The 19,084-nt window shown below is 35.9% G+C and overlaps 2 protein-coding genes across 2 annotated transcripts in view; both read right to left on the bottom strand.

Moving 5' to 3' along the window:
* cped1 (cadherin-like and PC-esterase domain containing 1) overlaps positions 1 to 5,112 on the bottom strand; it is a 72,594-nt gene extending 67,482 nt beyond the window's left edge. Inside the window, exon 1 of the mRNA XM_079817539.1 lies at positions 4,496 to 5,112. Within this exon, the coding sequence (XP_079673665.1) occupies positions 4,496 to 4,780 (285 nt within the window). The 5' untranslated portion in view covers positions 4,781 to 5,112. The remainder of the gene's footprint in view (positions 1 to 4,495) is intronic.
* An 824-nt stretch (positions 5,113 to 5,936) lies between these two features.
* Positions 5,937 to 18,677, bottom strand: ing3 (inhibitor of growth family, member 3). The gene is made up of 12 exons (XM_079817538.1): positions 18,553 to 18,677; positions 18,350 to 18,421; positions 17,002 to 17,102; positions 15,462 to 15,527; positions 15,125 to 15,221; positions 14,879 to 14,950; positions 14,679 to 14,795; positions 11,963 to 12,123; positions 11,409 to 11,599; positions 11,046 to 11,232; positions 7,478 to 7,516; positions 5,937 to 6,843 (listed from the first exon to the last, which is right to left on the bottom strand). The coding sequence occupies exons 1-12, from the start codon at positions 18,578 to 18,580 to the stop codon at positions 6,727 to 6,729; spliced, it is 1,248 nt and encodes a 415-aa protein (XP_079673664.1). The 5' UTR covers positions 18,581 to 18,677; the 3' UTR covers positions 5,937 to 6,726.
* Positions 18,678 to 19,084: the final 407 nt, after the last annotated feature.

Genomic DNA, 19,084 nt, shown 5'->3' with positions numbered 1-19,084 from the left:
TTAAATTATATTATATTATATTATATTATATTATATTATATTATATTATATTATATTATATTATATTATATTATATTATATTATATTATATTATATTATAAACTTTATTTTAAGGTGACAGTTACATTGTACTTACTCAAAGAAGTACTGAGTAATATTAATTAGCTACATGAATAATATTATTTCATTCAGTTTATATACATTGATTATGTAATATTATGACTAATGAGTATTAAAAATTAAAAAAAATTCAGTATTATATATTCTAATTATGCATTAAAATTATATACATGAATAATAGATTAATAAAACATTTAAAATATTAAATGCTGCAATATTATGAGTACTAATTATGTTTATTATATTATATTAAATTACCTGTATATTATATTATATTTATTATTATATTATATTATATTATATTATATTATATTATATTATATTATTATATTATATTATATATTATATTATATTAAACTTTATTTTAAGGTGACAGTTACATTGTAGGCTACTTCCTCAAAGAAGTACTGAGTAATATTAACTAGCTACATGAATAATATTATTTCTTTCAATTTATATACATTAATGATGTAATATTATGAGTATAAAATATTTGAAATATTTTCAGTATTATATATTTTATATATTTCAATTATGCATTAAATTTACATTACATTAATATATAAAACATAAAATAATTAATGCTGTGATATGATGAGTACTAATTCTATTAATTGTATTATATTCAATTATATTACACTTTATTTTAGGGTGATGTAGTTACATTGTACTTACTCAAATAAGCACTGAGTAATATTAATTAGATACATGTACACTGTTAGACATTTCTGTCATTTGTACAGTTATTTACTATATATCACCCAGTATAATACTATAAATTCTCTTTACAGTAAATAACTGTAATTCCCGTTGCATCATGGGAATTTTCTATGACGTCAAACACCAAATACAGTGATTTCCTGTATTTTTTAAAAATAAAGTATAATACTGTATTTACCACAACGGCCTCTTTGGCACAATTGGGATCGACAGGATTTGCTTTAGATTTATATTAGGAACCATCAGTGCAGCGTTGACAGTTTCACCCGAGGAGAGAGCTCACGGTTCCAGAGAACATATGAGCTGTGTCCGGACACCCTGCGAAGATTTTTTCATCCCCCGTGAGAACAGCAAACAAGCAAGGTAAGTGTGATTTGTACTAGCCACGGTTGTCTGTACCCCAATTTAAAATTGTAAAATTGTACCCCAATTTTAGCGTAAACCTAACGTTTTATTTTTTAAAAATGAGTTTATTGAATTAGATTATGAACCGGTGCAGCGTTGTAAGTTTTGCCCGAGGAGAGAGCTCACAGTCCGGACAACATGTCATTTACATTACGTTATCATTTGCTTCAGCTTTGGTGCTAAAACTGAGGTAAACCTAACGTTTTATTTTGAAAAAGACTAATAAAATGAAGATTTTGTTTATCGAGCATATTAAGCGTACATTAAATTAAAGTTGGCCACTAGTTGCGAAAATAACGTCGAACAAGCAAAGTTTACATTAAGTAACTTGGCTAATGAGATATTGTCTGTCAGCGTGTAGTTAACGTTGGTCACTGGAGAAAAAAACAAAGTCTGTTTTGTTTCTTTCTCAAATTTTACATTTGGATTGACATTATTTATTTTACATTTTAGATAAGAATACCAGGAGCCTGCCTGTGCGACACGGGAACTCATACAACGGTAAGTAACATTACCCCTCTTTGTTTTTCCACATATTACTGTTAATTCAATGTTTTTCTTGTATGTTTTAGTCGAGTCTGTTTAACTGAATCGCAAAATTATTTCGTTTTTCCACTTCTTTTTAGCTGTAACTAGCCATGTACCATGTTTTTTCATAAATTATATTATATTAAAATAATCCAAAACTGTGTTTGTCCAGGATTGACAGAATATCATTTTATTTTCTGGAATTTAAGCAGTCCTGGACAATTTTTGGATGATTTTGGCAGATTAAATATAATTTATGAAAAAAACATGGCAAAACTTTAGAATAATGTTGCTCACGTGCAAACCTGAATACATTTCTGAACACAAAAGAAGATGAAGAATGTTTGTAACCTAACAGATTGAGGCACCATTCACTTATATAGTAATTCTTTCCTACTATGGAAGTGAATGGTGCCTCAAAATTGTCTGGTTAAAAACATTCTTTAAAAGGTTTAGAACAACAGGGCGAGTAAATGACAGAATGTACTTTTTTTATCTATCTAACTATCCGTTTAATGACGGACCATTATTCTAAAGTGTTGCCAAAAATGTAAAGCAAAGGCACTAAGGGTGAAGAAATTTAAAATATCTTTATTCTCTCACTTAATTTTCTCTTGCTTAAGGTTTTTTCGTGGTATATGTCACCGTAAAATTAAGTGTTTTATATTTTATCGAAAAAATAAATAGTGTAGATTCCGTGAGATTATGTGATTACAACCTTCCAACTGGCTGCTAAAGTGTGATGTCTAAACACTACATAGTGAGGTTCATATTAGACTGACATATGGCAGCAGTAAAGGAGTTATTCACATTCACTTGTGTGTGTCTGTGTGTGTGTGTGTGTGTGTCTGTGTGTGTGTGTGTGTGTGTGTGTGTGTGTGTGTGTGTGTGTGTGTGTGTGTGTGTGTGTGTGTGTGTGTAAACACTAGGAGTTAATCAGCTGAGAGTGAATGCAATTGTGCGATTCTGGACCACAACCAGGCGGACTCTAGTCCAAAAGCCCAGACAGAAGTGACTTCGTTAGCATGAATGTCCGTCCTTCATTGGTTTCTAGGAGCAACGAGACAGCAATGGTTCGTGGGATGGGAAATTTTCAGTTTTCACAGTGTGCACAGCAACCATGGGAATAGGCACTTTGTCCAAATGAACATTATGAATAATGTAATATGACATTATGGTCAATTCATAACAAACATTATAGTGATGCTCACTCTTGTTGGTATACATGCAACAAATGTCCAGAATCCTTAAATCGACAAGACAAACTCCCACATACTCACAAACATAATGTGCAATAACAAGTCATGATAACCAAGATTGCAGTAGGTAATTCTTCAGTTACGGCCCAACTCTATTGCGTTTATGACGATTTATATGGAAGCAACAGACACTACAGGGCACAGTCTGGTCTCCAAACATATCAGAGTCACCGAGGGTCGCACAGACTGATAACTCTATCCGACTGAACACACACACACACACACACACTAGCAGCTGATTGAGGACAGCTGTCATGATTCTCAGTGTATACTTCCTGCTCAGTGTTAGTTAGTGCGGGATTATCAGAAGGCATACTGCCGCATCCATGGCTTAAAACTAAAGCTCTCTCACCTCTCATTTCTTTCCTGCCCTCATCTTCTGCCTCACTGACCCTAAATCTGTTTCCCAATCTCTCTCTCTCACTTTTCCATGCTTTGCGCACTCTTTCTCTCTCTCGTGCACACATGCTCCACCCTCCTTATACAAAAGTCATAAATAAACCTATATGGCTGGGCATGACAGACGTTCTTTATTCCCGGCATCTCTCCTCAGATCTTTCTATCCCATACTGACATAACACTTCCCTGCTTATGTCAATCAGTCCAGCTCGAACGAAAGCATGTGTGTGCACTCATAAATAACCCCTCCTTCATGTGCTCTCTTAAACCAATGAATGTCCAGCCTTGAGTTTCTCCTCCTAAAATACCGCCAACAAAGACACCCATCATAAATAAAACAATACTCATGGATATTTTTAACCAGGGGTTTTGTGCTAAAGGGGATGAAGATAAGTATCCCAACGCAACAGCTTTGCTGCAAGTGATGAGATCTTAGAAATAAAGTTTTAGATTCGGACAACATTTGGAACACAGCTGACACATCCGTTATACAGCACTGGAAATAAAATGCCACGTTATTTTTCATATTATATATATATATATATATATATATATATATATATATATATATATATATATATATATATATATATATATATATATATATATATATATATATATATATATATCAATCAAACTAAATGCATCTGGTATGAGAAAAAAAATCACCTTAAATGGCAAATAAAAAAGATCACATAAATGTAGGCCTATTAATGCTGCAATATTAGTGTATTGTAATTAAATACCTGCAGTATTAAATATTTTGAATAAACTAATTATGCATAAAAAATAAATACATGAATAATACACACATAAGTTTAAAAACATGAATGCAGTAATACTTTGAGTACTAATTAACATAAATGTTTCAGAATAGTCATATTTTAAGTGTTTTAATTTCTCTTTTTATATATTGTAAAATGAATCACATAGGCCTAATAATAACCATAACACTACTACTACTACTAGTAATAAAAATAATAGTAATGTTATTATAGTCAATGATGAAATAATGAACTACATATATAAACAGCTTTCAAACATCAGGAAAGTATCCTACTTACAAAACCATCTGTCTGTGATGCTTCTAGTAGAGATATGAGTCTCTCTGGGTTCTTGAGTAGAAGTTTATAGTCAAACACAGCTGATTTGTTCCTTTGGTCCCGTTGACTGGACTTGAACTCAGATGTGTCCCGGTCTATAGTCACAGTGTGGTAAAACAGCCCGACCGCTATCCCCAGCAGGAGAAGGGGACCCGTGCAGCACCTCCGGCGGATCGTCCAGATCCCACGGAAAAGCATTCCCACTTCAGCACAAACGTTCCTGGATAGAGTCAAGAGACATACCATTGGGAATGTGCGTTTGTGGTCCCCACATCATCCCTAAGGATCACGGTGCGCTGTCGAGCGACAGGCGCTCAAACGCGCAGTTCGGGAATCCGATGCGCACATATCTGAAGACGCTTCATGACATGAGCATGGAAAATATTGAACTAATTCGACGCTCGCCAGAGCTGGTGGTAAGTCTCGTTTCAGCCGTCCGGGTGTCCAAACAGTGAAAAAAATCTCTGAACTCTTCTTTTTTTTCCCTTCTCAAAGCTGCTGAGCCCCACGGTTGATTAAAAACACTCCCGAGCAGCGGAACCTCATGACTGAGAGTAATGATACGCCTCCTTCACGGTGAGCGCGCGCTGTCAGAGAGCGCCAGCCTCCCTTTAACAAACCGCTGTAAAGTTATGAATAATTCGCCTAGGTTTCACAAACATATTAAATTAAAGGCCTGTCCGTTCCTGGATACGTGTTAGCGGTCATTATACAGGTTTGTGTAATTGTTGGTTAGTGTGTACGAGCGTGGTCGTTGCGTCGCTTCTCACTTTGTTTATGTCTCGCGCGCATAAGCGCAACGTTTTTCAAAGAAAAAACAGTTAAATTACCCCAACTTTTAAAAACGCGTCTAGAGACCCTTTTTCATCGGGCTATTGAAATGGAAAAAACGGTAGGAGATGCTGTTTTAAGTTAAAGCTAGCAAAAAAAGAAAGTTTGGGTTTGTTCTTTTGATTTGTTAAGTGCACACCTGGTTTGCGTTAACCCATTTATTCACACAATTTTCCCAGCTATGTGAGCACATGCATTTTACACTTTGGATAGCAGAATGAAACAACATAAATAGCTATTCTGATACTTTTTTGTACCACTTTATATTTTCAAAAATGACCAGTGTGGCGACTGACATATTGTTGCATGATTTAACATAATTTATATATTTAGAGGTACAACCTAGAATTAAACAGCTCTGGTCATTTACACTAGCCAAGAAAAATGTTCACACAAGTCTGAACTTCACAACATATAGTTTTTAAAACCCTTCAAACTTATAGTAAATGTTTGCCACAAATTAAAGTTATATGAAGAGAATGGCATTCTTTTCCCTAACTAAAATAAAAGGCACTGATTGGTTGATAGGACACTGAAGGTTGTTGATCCAGAAACACTTTGAGACCGTGTGTACCAAAAGTTCTTGATCATTTTATTGTTTTTGTTTTTTTTTCCCACATCTCTCAAAATGTATCACCACATCAGTGCAGTACAGGCTAGAAACACAGACACACAAACATACACACAGGTCACAGTTGTTCATTTGTTCTATTGTATACCTTAAGAGTTCCTCGCTAAAATATGAAACGTTCTGTCCTTTAAGCGGAGCACAATACATCATCTATCCATTACACACACAAATAATCCAGCAAAACATCATTTTCACTGGTCAAGCAATGGGGCGTCACTGTTGCCTCTGTAATCGGTTCATATCAGGATCCTGCAAGATTTTTTTTTTATAGAGCTGAATGTCTCTGAGACTTGTAGTTCATCAAACAGTCCAGGACTACAATTCCCAGTCTGCATCATGTCAATCCATACTATGCCGATATGGATTAGCAGGAGCTGCCAGATGCGAAAGGTCATCACGCATGGCAAGCCGAGGAATGTCTTGAATGATAAAATAAATGGGCCTTCCAAAATCATCTTGCCCATCCGCCTCCGTAAAGATTAATGGAGATGAAGAGAAAAACATAAAAACAGGAAAAGTTTTGAGGGCAGTGTGTGCTTCGATTCATCAGCTAAAAACACCCAACCTGGTTGTGATTTACACAAACACACACACAGCAGCCACACTATCTTTCAGGCAAAGATCTCTCTCTCTCACATCTACACACCCCGATCCCATGGTGATGTAACATGTACACTCTCAGTCGAGGGGGAAAGTCACTTCAGAGAGGTTGGCCCAGGTGATTTGGCGTTTATTTGTGCCGGCTTCCCCTCCTCTTCATGGCGGCTGTACACTGTGGGCAATACCACTTCCCTTTGGGTGCCTCGGTCAAACCCACGCAGCCGTAGTGGAACCACTCGATTGGACACTGCGGGAAGAGACAGGAGGAGAGTCGGGATCAATTGAACAATTTCTCAAAACGTCAAAAACAACCAGCACATAATATTTTCTATGAACATATATATTTATATGAATAAATCAAATAATTAGTGCTGTCAAATTGTTAAATCGCATCCAAAACAAAAGTTTGTGTTTACATAATACATGTGGATGTACTGTGTATAATTATGTATATATAAATACACACATGCATATACATGCGTGTGTACGTGTGCGTGTATATATATATATATATATATATATATATATATAAAAAATATAGATTTGCATCGTATTAATATATCGATTTGCCAGCCCTTAAATAAATATGAATAGTATTTAAATGTGTGTGTGTGTTTATATAATAACATTTATACATTTTGTTTATAGAAGTATTATTTAAAATTATACACATATACATACATATAATTTATCATCATGATACGATTGATATCAATAATAATGTATCGCTGATCTCTGAAACAATACTGATTATTGTTTGTTGTCATCTCTACAAAATTGTGGATGCCCAAGGGTCACAATAGCTGTTAAAGCACACATAGTGTGTGTTGTTTGAAGAGGAAATGTGGCTGTATGTCTCTGGAGATGAAGGGTTGACTTACATCTTGGTTATCACAGCCAACCATTTCTCCGTATGACACCTGCACAAAGACAGAGAGAGAATGAGACAGAGAACATTAGGGACAAACGCGCACTCACACCTGCATCCGAGTGCCGCGAATGCGCGCACCTGCGAACAAAGACTTGTGCAAGTTTGGTCTTTGATGTCTATTCAGAGACACGCACACACATTTCTATTTCTGATATACTCTGACAAAAGCAATATTACTGAGGCCATAAAACAAATGCATTCAGGGGGAGACAATTCTTTTGCACTCATACACAACCTAAAAGCGCACGCACACACACACACACACAGACAGTTATTGGAGTCATACACCTCACCTCCCTGACTGACAAGGTCTTTAACTTTCCTGAATGATCTTGCTATAGTGCCGATGATTAAAAATATCTCAAACGAGATATGTTTTTCCTTTTCAATTCGTTTTTTTTCTGGTCACATTTGTCCATTGTTTAATGCTTGTTTTATAGACTTTTGGGAGGAGACGTCACAGTTACGTCACTTGCAGCTGCATGTGCACTGTGGTGGCAGAAATGCAGTGGCAACAAGTGGATGAAAACAGGCAAAATCCACAGAATAAGAGAATAAAATGTCAGAATCGGAATGCAAAAAAAGATGGTGTTCCTTTTTACAGAATACCATCATTGAAGATAACCCTTTGAAGCTAAACGCAGACGTTAATGGTTGCAAGCCAATTAAACCAGTGATTAGTCTATTAAAAAAAGCATAAATTTGATGTCTACAAAATATTCACATATGCAGTTTATAGAAGGCAAAATGTAATAGCCCTACAGTTTCAGCATGAAATAATATTTAAACCTATACTATTTTACATAGGTAACATATAAAGCTATAAAAAAAAGGTCAGAAATTATATGCTTGATATATGATATCTAATGGTATCTCTTTAGCCAAGCATTCACATAATGCATCTCATAACCTTGTACTCCAGTTATATCAGAGCACATGATTGTCTTTGCTTAAAGGGTTAGTTCACCCAAAAATGAAAATTCTGTCATTAATTACTCACCCTCATGTCGTTGGACACCCGTAAGACCTCCGTTCATATTCGGAACACAAATGAAGATATTTTAGTTGAAAGCTGATGGCTGAGAAAGGCTTCAGACAGGCCTCCATTGGCATTCAGTACATTGACACTTCCAAGATCCATGAAAGGCACTTAAAACGTCGTTACAAAGTCTATCTCACCACAGTGGCTCTACAATAATCATACAATGCGACGACAATAGTTTTTGTGCGCAAAAAAAAATCAAAATAACACCTTTATCCAACTTGTTCTTGTCTTCCGTGTGCGCCTCCACGACGCATGCGCGAGAATATGACGTAGCGCCGGTGTTCGGGAATCGATGAAATACACACTTAAGCTCCATTTTGAGCACTACGCCGAGACCTAAAGCACGATCAATGTAGAATCCAACAGCTTAGACACGCGCGTCTTCCTCTGCTCGTAAACAAATTGCTTCTGGGTCATATGTCCGAACGCCGGATCTGCGTCATATTCTCGCGCATGCGTCGTGGAGGCATATACGGAAGTCGAGAACAAGTTGGATAAAGGTGTTATTTTGATTTTTTTTTGCGCACAAAAACTATTGTCGTCGCATTGTATGATTATTGTAGAGCCACTGTGGTGAGAAAGGCTTCACACAGGCCTCCATTGGCATTCAGTACATTGACACTTCCAAGACCCATAAAAGGCACTTAAAACGTCGTTACAAAGTCTATCTCACCACAGTGGCTCTACAATAATCATACAATGCGACGACAATAGTTTTTGTGCGCAAAAAAAAAATCAAAATAACACCTTTATCCAACTTGTTCTCGACTTCCGTGTATGCCTCCACGACGCATGCGCGAGAATATGACGCAGATCCGGCGTTCGGACATATGACCCAGAAGCGATTTGTTTACGAGCAGAGGAAGACGCGCGTGTCTAAGCTGTTGGATTCTACATTGATCGTGCTTTAGGTCTCGGCGTAGTGCTCAAAATGGAGCTTAAGTGTGTATTTCATCGATTCCCGAACACCGGCGCTACGTCATATTCTCGCGCATGCGTCGTGGAGGCGCACACGGAAGACAAGAACAAGTTGGATAAAGGTGTTATTTTGATTTTTTTTTGCGCACAAAAACTATTGTCGTCGCATTGTATGATTATTGTAGAGCCACTGTGGTGAGATAGACTTTGTAACGACGTTTTAAGTGCCTTTTATGGGTCTTGGAAGTGTCAATGTACTGAATGCCAATGGAGGCCTGTGTGAAGCCTTTCTCAGCATCAGCTTTACACTAAAATATCTTCATTTGTGTTCCGAATATGAACGGAGGTCTTACGGGTGTCCAACGACATGAGGGTGAGTAATTAATGACAGAATTTTCATTTTTGGGTGAACTAACCCTTTAATGCTTTGAACAGCAGCTACGCTAATTATTTTCATGTTCCGTTTTATCTCGGGACACCCATCCCGAGGTAACTAGAGAGTCCGTCAGCTCCAGTCTGGATCCAGCCTCTCATAAAGACTGCAGATGACCAACTTTCAACTCCTGCGAGGACTTCAGATGATGCAGCTCTGCATCAACACACACCCTTGCTCATTTTCTATATACCCTAATCATTGTTACAACATGTATTCCTATTTCACTAATATCTGTGCCAAAATTTATATTTTATATTGATTAATAATACATTGTTAGCTAATCTGCGTGCTTTGTATATGTACATTTCTGAAATGTATTTTCTGTAAAGCTGCTTTGAAACGATATGTATCGTGAAAAGCGCTATACAAATAAATGTGAATTGAATTGATATAAACTCACAATTATGATTTTTCGTCTCAGAATTGTGAGATATAAACCCGGAATTACCTTTTTTTATTATTTTACATAATAATATTAATAATATTATTTAGCATATTATCAATATTATCAAGCAGTGCTTATGCTTTCAAACGCTCCTGGTTTCAAAACACTTTCAAACACTTCCGTGTGCTTTAAACGCCCCCATGCGTCGATCATTGTAGCCAATCACAGACATATACGATGAGTGCGTGAACACAATGGCCAATCAGAGGTGTTTACAATTCCGCTCAACAGCGCTCAAAACGTCACATTTTTAATATTTCAGTCTCGACGTCGGTATATATATAAAATATATGCATTGTATATATGCATTTTCTTTTATTTAGAAATATTTTGTTTTAGAATTTTATAATGATATATTTATTTTAATAAGTAGTATTTAAATGTCAAAGTGTTTGTTTCTTTAATTTTATTTTTAGGCTTTTTCCATTAATTAGAAACGGTGACGCGGGAATAGGAGACAGAAATAGAAATCATGATTCGTCCCAACACACAACAGCTTTAATGTGTGGATATTTACTGCCATACCAAAGCTTTAAAATTTGCTGATAGTGGTACAAATTAATTATAACATGACAATCAATGCAATGGTAAATCGATCCAATATAAGAATCTCTAGGAATAGTAGTGACACTATAATCAGTACGCTGCATGAGAGAGATGTGACATGAACACACCTGGTTGCAGATGCAGTATCTAGGTTCGTTGGGGTCGTAGGTCCAGTCCACCTGACTGCTGGTGTCAGTTTCTGTGACTGTGGTCTGGACCAGCTCATGAGCTAATGCTGACGATGACGAGCAGGATGACAGTGAAGAGGAAGAGGAGGATGAAGAGGACTGGTGGTTGGAAGACTTAGTGTTGCCTCTGAAAAAGACAAACAGCAAAAAAAAAGCGTTTAGTATCCAATCCAATAGATATGAATTTGGAAGGAGTGTTGTGCTTCTAGCAGAGGTACAATGTACAAAAGCAACACAAACGTATATCTGGGTGGCTCATTCGGGAACCGATTAGGTGAGTATGGAAACAAGTGTGAGGCTTACTTGGTCTTGCGTCCTGTGCGGGAGTCTGAGCTGTTGCTGGACGTGAGGGGCTGTGTGAGTGTGTTAGCCAGCGCAGAAGAAGAGTAAGCACTGGAGTCCCGGCTCAGAGCAAACTCCCGCCCCAAGAAATCGTTGTTCTTGACAGCTTCATAACTGGCCTTGAGACTGGACGTTCTCCGGCCCTCTTTCATCTGAAAAACACACACCAAGAGGATGAAGAAACACACCAAAATTCCTTAAGAAACAATGTGCTGATGATTTAGTTTAACAGATGTAAAGTAGTTTTACTGGACCCAAATAAGAAACAAAAGTCCAAAATTACAGGACAGGGTGTGTCAATGTGATTTCCCTCGAGGAACAATATCAAAGTGCCTCTGTGTAGTGAACTCTGAAATTAACATGGGCTGAGAGCCACCACACAAAAATAACAGAAAGGGGAAGTATGAAAAAGACCCCTAAGAGGCCAAAAATAATTGAAACAGGAAGTGAAGGGAGGAGGGCGGGGGACAAATAGCTGTAGAATTAGAGGGGAAGAGGGAGAATAGTGGTTTTACCTGTGCGGTGGCTTGCACTGCCTGAGCTGCTGCCATGGAAATGGCCCCCGCCCCTGCAGCAGGCCCGGCAGGAAGTGGGCTCAGGTTGTATGAGGAAAGCGATTGGGTGGAGTTTACGTTATACATGCTGTTAGAGGAGGACGTGCTGTTCACTCTGCAGCCTGCAACACGCACAAAATCACATTTAATATATAACCAGAAACACTTGTGAAGAGCAGTACAACATAAGTGATAAGTCTTCTCATTACATCCATAAAAAGTATTTCCCCTGAACCATACAATAGTTATCACAAATATGTGCTGGAAGGTTGGGATGATTATGACAAATCATAATTGTTGTTTATTTCCCTTGACTCTGTCATTAGGATTAGGGCTGCAGTTATACTAAATATTTGAAATCATTTTAGTGGAAATATAAAATCACAATGACTTTAATGCACTTTTTATTGAGCCATTAAGTTCCCTAAACACTGAAAATGGTTACGTAAAAATATAATGGAATGTAGGTAATATAAATGATGTAGGTAAAAATAGATGAAATTTAAAAAATTTTAAATGGAAAAACAGAATTTTTTTTTTTTTAATAGACATTTTTAGATTGTTTTAGTCTTTACAAAAATAATTTTGAATTGGCACTTGGCAACAATGGCTTTTCAGCTTTAATGATGGTTCCTCTGACAGGAAAAATTAATAAAATAAAATCAGTTTAAGTCATTTAAAACCAAATACACTAACGTTCAAAGGTAGTCAATTAAGATTTTTAAAAAATCTTTTATTCAGCAAGGATGAACTAAATTGATCAAAAGTGACAGTAATAACAGAAAATGTTACAAAAGATTTCCATTTAAAATAAATGCTGTTCTTTTCAACTTTCTATAGACCCTTTTCACAGACTGTGATGACGCGCTTTAACGGTCATCAATATCATAAATCCAGCAACGTTTTTTGTAATTTCATAAAAAAAAAAAAAGAAAGTACATTTATAACACTAATACTTTGTATTTTTCTTACTTTTGCATCAAATTACAAAAAAACAAGTTACCGCTGCTGTGAGGGTGTTTCTAATACAGCGTCTATGGGAGTGATGGTAAAAATTACCATATTTCTCTCTTTTCACTGCCGTTATCAATCTCTAGGGTTGGGTCCCGAACTCTGTACTTTTAAGGGCACCGACCAAATTACGTTGGTACTACCGAGTACCGATTCACATTAAATCAATCTGTACCAAATTTCAGTACCTGAGAACGGATATTGTGATATAGACTAGTGTCTGTAAATATTAAACCGCGAAAAGCCCATTTAAATATGAATCATGCGTGCGAATGAATGCCATAGACGCGCGGTTTACAGTCTATGGGTTTACCTCACACACACAGAATCGAGCGTGACGGTCGCGTGTTTCCAACTCTGCCTCTCATATCTCATAGCCACTGAATCACTTCATGAGCATTTTGGCATTTTACCGTTTCATTTGAGAAAAACTACCATCATATTATAAACACACAGAAACTCAAATTCATGGCAACCCGTCAAAATAAAAGTTTGGCTAACTTGACAAATAAATTACTGTTGTACAGTAGAATTTAGATACATCTCAATGTAATAATAATAATACTTACCTTATGTAATAATAATAAATGATCAAATGTTTTTTTTATATTTTTTATAAATTACAACTTTTCTTCATGTTTTAATTTTAACCATATAAAGTTCAGTTGTGCAGCACTTTGTTTGACAAAAAAAGTTTAATTAAATTAAAAGATAAATTAAATTAATGTCTTATGTCTTCATTTGATTACCAGAAAATACATAACACATAATTTGTGCAAAATCTTTTCATAGAAATGAAATTAAAAAGAAAAAATAATATGGTTGATTTTATGAATTAAATTAAGTACCTAGTAGCCTACTATTTACTAGTAAATATTACAGTAATCAAACACAGACATGGCAGAAAGCGACCAGGGAAGCTCTGGCATAATGTCAATAACACTTTCATAAATTACTTACAGGTTCTTTACAGTTAATTATGTAAACATCCCAAAAGTACCGTTGGGACAGTGTGAACGGTACCCAACCCTATCAATCTCACTCTATTTTTTCCCTCTTTTTGAAAGTTGAGTAATCACTATTGTGGCGTTTTTCTTTTGCTATTTGAGCAAATGGGCACACACAAAAAATATTTAATGTATTCTCTCATTCACAGATATAATATTTAACCCAACAATGAAGACTTCCGCTCTGAGAAACCCGTAAATGTAAAAAGGGTCTATTCGTCAAAAAAATGCAGATTTTTTTTTTAAATCAGTTTCAACAAAATAAAATCTTTATAGAAATTTTAGGTTTTCACCATTAATAATAATAAGAAATGTATATTGAGCAACATATAAGCATATCAGAATGATTTCTGAAGGATCATGTGACACTGAAGACTGGAGTAATGATGCTGAAAATTCAGCTTTGCCATCACAGGAATCAATTACATGTTGAAATACATTTAAAAATGGACATATTGTTCTGTATTTTTGATAAACGCAAAAAAATGCAGTCTATGCAAGCAGTCATTCAAAAACACAAGACAAATGTTGAAATATATACTGAATATTGTCAATCAGCAAGTGTTTATTTTCTCTGAAGAATGTCATTAAAGAGTGCATGTTTGTGCCTGACATGTTTTTATAGGGCGACTCGAGAGGAGTGAGAATGTGTGTTTTACCTGGCGTGTTTTCTTTAGAGGCGTCTGACGTGAGTGTGGAGAGCAGGGCCTCTGACTTGAACTTCTTTTCTGGTACGTGTTCAGTAGTGTGGTGGGCTGGCGTGCTGTACTTCCTCTCTGTCAAAACACACACAAAGCAGGTCAGAAGACTGGAACAGAAAAAAAAATGGGCTGCGGATAGTCTCTTGAAACAGGCTTACTCTCCACAGTGGCGTGTGAATGTACATGGTGGTTATTGACAGGTTGGGAGGGACTGTCCATCTCCAGCGACCCTAGAACAAGTAAAACTGACTTTACAAACCACGACATGGTCAGTCTACTAAAGTGTGTCCAGACAATTTCAAACTAGCTTTAACATGTACCTTTCCAAAGACTAAGCAAGTAGTAATATAATTGCTACCAATTAAAAACATTTACTAAATAGGAGATTGACAGGTGCCACTCACGTCTCTCCAGGATCTCTGTGATACCAGCGTTATCCGCCTCCAACTCCATTTTGAACTTCGCCAACTCCTGATCCAACTTCCGCAAGTGTCTATCGACCTACATAGAGACCCCAACATCACAACAACATCACAAAGCAGCAAATTTCCCAGGGTAAATTAAAAGAGACTTGTATTAAAGCACATGAAAAGGCATCAGTGTTGATAAATGAAACGAGCAGGAGTAAAGGCATCCCCGAGAGCCAGAGCCCATTCACTATTAATGATGTGCTGCCACCTACTGGACACATGAGGTATTGACACAAAGTAGCATCACATCTCATCCAGTAATGGTACTCACCAGATCATAAATTTGATTGGCTAATTGGACCTTCTCATCTGCATCTTCCAAAGCTTTATAGTAGTCCTGATAAAGAGAAATAGATACTTTAAAAAAATGTGCATATGGGATCCATCCAAAACTTGTCCATTCATTCTTAAATATACTGAAGGTTCTTTTTTTTCTCGTTCACACTTTTGCTTCTCTCTTCATTCTCAGTATTTAACCGAAGCGCTGCGATGATATAAAGATTAGTTAGATTAGCTTACTCCTCATTTTTTTTAAAAACTTGTTTAATACGAAATACTTCTCGATTCATGAAAATAAAAAATTTTCACAATGGTCCACAAAATTAAAATCTTTGATTAATCTCTCATCGTCTCTAAGAGAATCTGCGCTGTTAATACAACGTCAGATTGCCATAAGCTTGGTTCATTTTTACTTTCAGTTTCTGTAGTGAATAATTGACTGACGTTTGAGACTTCTTCAGCGGCATATCTCTCACGCAAAGTTTGTACATTTTGTGATATAATATCCACCGGCCCAGCCTCATGGTTTAAGATACAAATATTTTCAATATTGCGATGTGGCAGTTTTCTTTTTTGGTCACGCAAAATGATGTACAGACAATGATTTACATTTTGAGCGCATAATTTCCTGTGACAACAAAATTATATAGGATCAATTATTAAATAAAATAATTACTAAATTATTAATTAATTATTTAAATAAAAAAGAAGGTACATAAACAAGTAACAAGCAAAATTAAACTAGTTTGCTTAATTTCTGCAAATATTTTGCTGATGCAGGTAGGCCTACAAAAAAAAAGAAAGAAATCTTGCCCCCACTAACTCAAGTCAAATTTCACCCATGTATATATAAAATAATAAGTTGAAATTTCCAACTTTGATGCAACTCATTGAAAAATATCAATATTTGATACCATTTTCGATACCACAGGAAAAATGCCATACAGATAATTTGTCCTCTCATCATTTTTTTATAATTTTGTTGCAATAGCTTACACACAGAACATGATTTTTTTTTTTTTAAACAGGTTTGTTTTTTATCGCTGAACTAAATAATAATAAAAAAAACAGATAGGTAAACAGTCAGTAATAAAATAAAAACATAAACAAACTGCAAACGATAGCTCAAATAATTACAATAGAATAAAGAGACACACGAAATAAACATTTCAGATATTTAAGTATCAATACATATCGAAATATTGATATTTTTGACTTCACTTTTCGTATAATATATATATATTTATATTAATTTAGCTTGGTGCGCTTACATAATTGTATTTTGTGACCGATTCAGTGAGTAAGAAATACTTATGTCTGATCTTATCTTGACATCGCTGTTAACATGTTGAAACAAATAATAATTTATTGCCTTTTTACTTCCATTTTATCTCTGTTAAAAAGCATCAATAAAAAAGTAAAACTTAAATACTGGCGGTTCACATTTGATTTCCCTACAAGGACAAAAATATTATTCTTATTCCAATGTTGATTACTTTGACCAACTGGGGTGCACAGCATCTGCTCTTTACCTTTTTAATGATTTCCATCTGTTCTTCCCTCCATTCAGGCTTGTTCTTCTTGGCGTTAGTAAAGAACTCATTAACCCGCTGCTCTAGCTGATCCATCGCATCTAAACAAAGGAACAGAGGCAGGTGTAAGTCAAGAGCCCAACACTCAGTTCACAATCACACTGATTGGCTACTGTGGAAGACTACAGTCAGATCACAAAAAGAAATCTTTTGATGGAGGAAGTGGTGTAACCTAGTGGTCAAAGACCTGGGTAAGATCATTAAAAGGGTGTAGATTCAACCCCCACAAAGGGTTATCCGCGAACCATCACAATTGAAGAGGCAAGGCATTTGAAGGAAGAAAACAAATGTCCTAGTCACATTCACCTCAAAATAGAGCTGTATGATTCTGGATTACTTGAGAATCACTATTTTTTTTGTTTAGAGATCACAATTCTGAATCGACAACTAAAAAAAATTTAACCAATTTACTTAATTTTTCAAAAATAAATCAGTTTGAATAAATGAACATTTAATGACTCGCTCTTAAAGACTTCACTTGATTCATTACCGGATGAATCAGCGTTTTTGAACAAATCTCTTGAATGAATGATTCTACTAGTGTATTGATAGAAATTATACTATCTTTATTTGAAGCATCAAGTTACTTTCAATTTGTGATTTACTCTATTTTGATCGCTACTGTAGACATCAGTGTTTATATCCAAACTGTAAAAAGTTGTAATGAAGAAAAAAAAAAAACGTAAAAAAATGTACGGTTGTTAATTATGTTTAAAAAATGTAGTTAAAATTAAAAGGTTCTCTTTTGATTTTGGTGTGAAATATGACCTGCCCATGTTCTTTACATATTTCTCTAACCTCATTAATAATTGAAACTGTAACAATTCTACTGTAAGCACGGCTAAATTAATAGTTCAAATTACTAACTAAAATTAGTTGAAATGCTTATGGTTTATGTTCCATGCAAAACCTATAATGGTCAAAAAATATATGCATGTACTATAACCCTGGCACAGGACCAGAGCGATGAAGAATATTAAGAGCATATTCATATCAGCAAGGACACTGACACACGGGTTGTGAGCTGTAAATAATATGTATTAAAATGAATATTGCATGCTATTGCTAATCACAAGTTTTACCTTATCAGAGTTACACTCATGCTGCTTAACTTCCACATGCTTTTATGCACTTCACATCATCATTCATAACACATGCATACTCATTATGCATGCAAAATCACCAAACAAATCCCCACTGTTATGAATGACTTTCTGCATTAGTCAAGGTCAGATGTGATGTTTTACGGGAGAAGAGTGAGTAGAGTGAGTTTAAACTGGATTCGTACTCTGCACTTGCAGGTCCATCTCTCTCATTTCCGTAAACCTGTCGCGGAGATCCATGGGTAGCTGCTCGATCACTGCCGGGAAGAAGAACAGAAACGCGTTATAGGCTAACGGCTGCGACGCCTTCACACGTCCAAAACAGCCCTCCCAGACACTTAATCGCTTTAATACGAACATGAACCATTAAAAGAATTCATATACTCACTCTCGAGGTAGTCCTCAAGGTACAACATTCTGGCGGAGAGAGTGTTTCAGGCGTTTTAGAGAAAGGGTGTTTCTCGTCAATATGGCGTCGCAGGCAGCGGAGAACTGAAGGGGAGGGAAAAAAACACAAGATGATAGGGGAGGGGCGTACGTGAAGTACGTGGGGTTTGATTGGACGCTGATGGAGTTGCGCGGAAGCTGACTTTTTTTTTTAGATCGCTTTCATGGGATTTGTAGTTCTATAATTGCGCTACAACATCCACCGATGCAAATTGTGGGATGTAATATGGATTACGGTACAATATGTACAATATGCAGATGTCCAGTTACACCAAAGTGTGATTTCTCAAAATGTTTCATGTTGGTGTCAAGCACATAGTTCAACGTAATATTTTTGTGAATTTTGACCTCAAAAAAGGGGTAAAAGGTGTGAAAAAATGGGTATTTGAAATTCAACTAGGCCTATATAATAATAATAATAATATGCCGATTATATATGGGATTCAAATGTGTGTATGTGTGTAATAATAATA

The sequence above is a fragment of the Gobio gobio genome, assembly GCF_949357685.1.
Source record: "Gobio gobio genome assembly, chromosome: 5".
Classification (NCBI taxonomy): domain Eukaryota; kingdom Metazoa; phylum Chordata; class Actinopteri; order Cypriniformes; family Gobionidae; genus Gobio; species Gobio gobio.
Note: the sequence above shows the minus strand (reverse complement) of the source record. Positions and strands in the feature narration are given on the sequence as shown.